Source organism: Nicotiana sylvestris, chromosome 4 (assembly GCF_000393655.2).
Source record: "Nicotiana sylvestris chromosome 4, ASM39365v2, whole genome shotgun sequence".
In the NCBI taxonomy this organism is placed as follows: Eukaryota; Viridiplantae; Streptophyta; class Magnoliopsida; order Solanales; family Solanaceae; genus Nicotiana; species Nicotiana sylvestris.
In genome coordinates, this window is record NC_091060.1 from 33,962,058 (window position 1) to 33,966,836 (window position 4,779).

General features: G+C 40.3%; 1 protein-coding gene across 1 annotated transcript; it reads left to right on the forward strand.

Annotated features, from left to right (window-relative positions):
- The first annotated feature begins 1,180 nt into the window (after positions 1–1,180).
- LOC138889407 (uncharacterized) lies at positions 1,181–2,978 on the forward strand. Its single transcript, XM_070172712.1, has 4 exons — positions 1,181–1,778; positions 1,823–1,948; positions 2,086–2,201; positions 2,340–2,978. Exons 1-4 carry the CDS (start codon positions 1,181–1,183, stop codon positions 2,976–2,978), a joined length of 1,479 nt encoding a protein of 492 aa, XP_070028813.1.
- Positions 2,979–4,779: the final 1,801 nt, after the last annotated feature.

A 4,779-nucleotide genomic window follows, 5' to 3' on the forward strand; every position in this document is an offset into this window, starting at 1 on the left:
TTTTCACCAGGTCGACAAAATATTAGGATCTACAGAGGAAGAAGCTTTGGCTGGGTTAATGAATTTGTTTCTAGATGACGAGAATATGGATTGCAATGTGATTGTTAAGGAGGAGGAGGAAGAAGGTCTCACCATTCAGACCGTGGAAAGAGGAGCTTTTCTTAGGAATTGGATTGCCACACCATCCCGGGCCCGTCGAGTTCATGTGTAGCTTGACAATTAGCCTGACCTGCTTTAATAGCCATTTTAGGCATTTAAGGTGTTTTGAGTATTTTGTTTTAAAGAAGTATTTTGTTTCAAAATAATTGCTCGAGTCATCGAGCCGTACCTGTTTTGGATATTTTCAAAATTTAATTAATGCATTGTTATTTAGTATTTATTATTATCTTTTAAATTTTTCTTCTACAACATTATTATTACTTTTCCTGATGAACCGATGATTGTGACATGTAAATAGACAATGCAACATAAGGATAGTGACTCAGAAGAGGAAGATGAAATACCTGAGGAAGTTATCAGAGAAGTTGATAATTTTTAGAACAAACCTAAGTCCAACCTGGACGAAGCCGAGGTAATCAATTTGGGAGACACCAAAACCGTCAAGGAGACCCGCATAAGCATTCACCTATCACCGTCAGGAAAGGAGGAATATACTCGTTTCCTGAAAGAGTATGTGGATATTTTTGCATGGTCATATGATGATATGACGGACCTGAGCACATCCATAGTAGCTCATAAGTTTCCCACCAGTCCAATGTGTCCGCCAGTAAAAGTAGAAACTCAGAAAGTTCAAACCAGACATGAGCCTAAAAATCAAGAAAAAAGTCACTAAGTAGATCAAAGCCAAAGTTCTCAGGGTAGTTGAGCACCCAACCTGGTTAGCCAATATCATACCGGTTCCAAAGAATGATGGGAAATTTAGGGTATGTGTCGACTATCAGGATTTAAACAAAGAAAGTCCCAAGGACAATTTCTCACTGCCAAATATACATATTCTAATCAACAATTGCGCCAAGCATGAACTCCAATCCTTTGTAGATTACTTCGCGGGTTATCATCAGATCTGGATGGACGAAGAAGATGTAGAGAAAATAGCCTACATTACACCGTGGGGAGTGTACTACTACAAAATGATGACATTCGGTCTAAAGAATGTTGGGGTACCTGCATGAGAGCCATGATGACCATCTTCCATGATAAGATACACAACGAAATAGAGGTGTATGTTGAAAATGTCATCATCAGATCCAAGAGGGCCACATATCACATAGCAGACTTGAGGAAGTTCTTTGATAGGCTACAAAGGTATAATTTAAAACTGAACCCCGCAAAATGTGCATTCGGGGTTCTTGTAGGAAAATTACTGGGACTCATCGTCAGCCACAGAGGAATCGAGTTGGACCCATCAAAATGGAAAGTTATCCAAGAATTACCACCACCAAAGAGCAAGAAGGACATGATGAGCTTCCTGGGGCACCTCAACTACATCAGCCGCTTCATAGCACAGTCCACGATAATATGTGAACCTATCTTCAAAATGTTGAGAAAAGATGTTGAAACCAGTTGGACTAAAGATTGTCAAAGGGCTTTTGACCAAGTTAAGGAATATCTATCCACACCACCAGTCCTAATCCCGCCGAAATATGGAAGTCCTTTGCTACTCTATTTGTACGTACTAGATAGGGATTTTGGCTGTGTTCTGGGACAACATGACAAGATAGGGAGAAAGGAGCAAGCCATATGTTACTTGAGTAAGAAGTTCGCACCTACGAAGCATGGTATTCTCTGCTAGAACGTGCTTGTTGTGCTTTGACATGGACAGGTCAGAAATTAAGGCATTACTTCTGTGTCTATACCACATACCTCATATCTAGAATGGATCCTCTGAAGTACATCGTTCAGAAGCCCATGCCTATCGGGAAGTTAGCTAAATGGAAAATACTATTAAGTGAGTTCGATATCATTTGTATAACTGAGAAGGCAGTCAAAAAAAAGCATTGGTAGACCATCTTGCTAAAAATCTTGTGGGAGGAGAATACAAACCACTAAAAACGTATTTCCCTAACAAAGAAGTGTCATTCGTAGGAGAGGACATTGCTGAAGCCTATGACGGTTGGAGAATGTTCTTCGACGGAGCTGCCAATTTCAAAGGAGTGGGTGTTAGAGCGGTTTTGGTATCAGAAATAGGTCAACATTATCCGGTATCCACAAAGCTTAGGTTCCCGTGCACCAATAATATAGCAGAATATGAGGCTTGCATCATGGGGCTCAATTTGGCCATCGATATGAATATACAAGAGTTGCTGGTAATTAGCGATTCGAATATTCTGGTACATTAGGTTCAAGGAGAATGGGATACTAAAAACACCAAGATACTACCATACTTGTATCATGTGCAAGAATTGATGAAGAGGTTCACAAAGATAGAATTCAAACATGTGCCCAGAATTCAAAATGAATTTGTAGACACGTTGGCGACTTTGGCATCCATGATACATCATCTAGATAAGAATTTCATCGATCCCATTCTAGTAAGGATCTATAGTCAGCCAGCTTACTATGGACATGTTGAAGAAGAGACGGGTGGAAACCCATGGTTCCACAACATCAAGGAATATTTGGTAAAAGGAGAATACCCAGAACAAGCAAACCATACTCAGAAACGCACACTGCGTAGGCTATCCAATCATTTCTTCCAAAGAAGAGGAATTTTGCATAGGAGAACACCCGATCTAGTATTATTAAGGTGTGTTGATGCAAAAGAGGCTTCCAAATTACTCGAGGAGATACATGCCGGAACCTGCAGACCACATATGAACAATTTTGTTCTAGCCAAAAAGATACTCATAGAGGGATATTTTTGGATGACCATGGAAACAGATTGCATCCAGTATGTCCAGAAATACCACCAAGGCCAGATACATGCAGACATGATAAGGGTACCACCAAATAAACTCAATGCAACAAGTACACCTTAGTGGCAACTGATTACTTCACAAAATAGGTGGAGGCTGCATCTTAAAAAGCTATAACCAAGAAAGTTATCGCAGATTTTGTCAGGGATCGTATTATTTGTCGATTCGGGTTCCCGAGTCCATCATCACTGATAATGCTGCCAATCTCAACAGTGATCTAATGAAAGCCATGTGTGAAACCTTCAAAATCAAGCACAAAATAACTACATCATACTGGCCTCAAATGAACAGAGTTGTTGAAGCTGTCATCAAGGACATCAAGAAGATACTAAGGAAGATGGTAGAAAATCACAAATAATGGCACGAGAAGTTACCCTTTGCCATATTGGGGTACTGTAGCACAGTCCGCACATCAACTAGGGCAACTCCCTATTTATTGGTTTATGGTACCAAAGTTGTCATTCCGGCCGACGTAGAAATTCCTTCTTTAAGGATCATACAAGAAGCCGAACTCAGTGATGCAGAATGGATAAAGAGCTGATATGAGAAACTAGCACTCATAGACGGAAAAAGAATGAATGCAGTTTGTCACGGTCAGCTTTATCAGAATAGAATGTCCAAAGCTTTCAATAAAAGGGTCAAACCAAGACAATTCACATCGGGGCAGCTAGTGCTGAAGCAGATCTTCCCACATCAAGATGAAGCCAAAGGGAAATTTTCACCCAACTGGAAAGGTCCCTAAATGGTTCACAGGGTACTAACAGGAGGAGCACTCTTACTTGAAGAAATGGAAGGAGAAGTTTGGCTAAAACCTAACAGTTTAGATGCAGTCAAGAGATACTATATTTAGAATGTTTACATTTCCTCCACTAATGTAACTGAACTACGCTTGACCTGATTCCCGTTTAAGAGAGGATATGTAGGCAGACCTATGGGTTCAGACACATCTTAATAAAATCTTCATTTCCCCAGAACCAGAAATTGGGGAAGAATTTTGAGGAGGACCCTCAAAATTCCGGAACAAGTCCAGTCGATGCCATCATTTGCAAGACAATCAAAAATTGGTTAAGTCACTAAGGCAGAATTTTTAGGAGGACCCTTAAAATTCTAATGCAAGGAAGCTGTAGTGTCTCTAAAAGTGTTACAGTCAATAGGTCACCTAATTTACTTGATATTATATACCACTATATTTCATAAAATGATTTTATTTCATCAATAAATGCACATTTTCGAAAACTTTAGTTCTGTGACCGCCACTTGTTACCTATGGCAACTCGAACAGGGCCTTCAGAGTAAATCAAAGCAACATAAGCAGACAAAGGCATGAACCAACCTCCCCATAAAACTTATGGTCTTTCTTTGAATGTAGGGACAAGGAATAACCACAAGTACGCACGCCTTAAAACCATTACCTTTCATAACAATCGGACCGCCAAGGGAAAATATATCTCTAGCTAAGAAATATTCTACTCCTATTTGTTATTTGTTCACTGCATAAGGCTAAGCATTGACTTCTCTTTGCATGAGACTACGTGTTGTCTCGAATCCTACATGAGACTAAGCCTTGTCTCAAAATCTTGCATGAGGCTAAGTCTGCCTCCATATTTGCATGAGGCTAAGCATTGCCTTCTCTTGCATGAGACTAAGCCCTATCTCAAATCATGCGTGAGGCTAAGCCCTACCTCCATATTTGCATAAGGCTAAACGTTGTCTTCTCTCTGCAGGAGACTAAGCCTTGTCTTAAATCTTGCATGAGGCTAAGCCCTGCCTCCGTATTTGCATAAGGCTAAGCGTTGCCTTCTCTCTGCATGAGACTAAGCACTGTCTCGAATCTTGCATGAGGCTAAGCCCTGCCTCCTAAATT

Excerpts from the sequence above, each read along its gene's own strand:
- LOC138889407 (XM_070172712.1), top strand. The coding sequence starts at position 1,181 with ATGACCATCTTCCATGATAAGATACACAACGAAATAGAGGTGTATGTT. Across the intron at positions 1,779-1,822 it reads GTTCGCACCTACGAAGCATG|GTCAGAAATTAAGGCATTAC; the intron begins GTATTCTCTGCT and ends TGACATGGACAG. Across the intron at positions 2,202-2,339 it reads AAATAGGTCAACATTATCCG|GTTCAAGGAGAATGGGATAC; the intron begins GTATCCACAAAG and ends CTGGTACATTAG.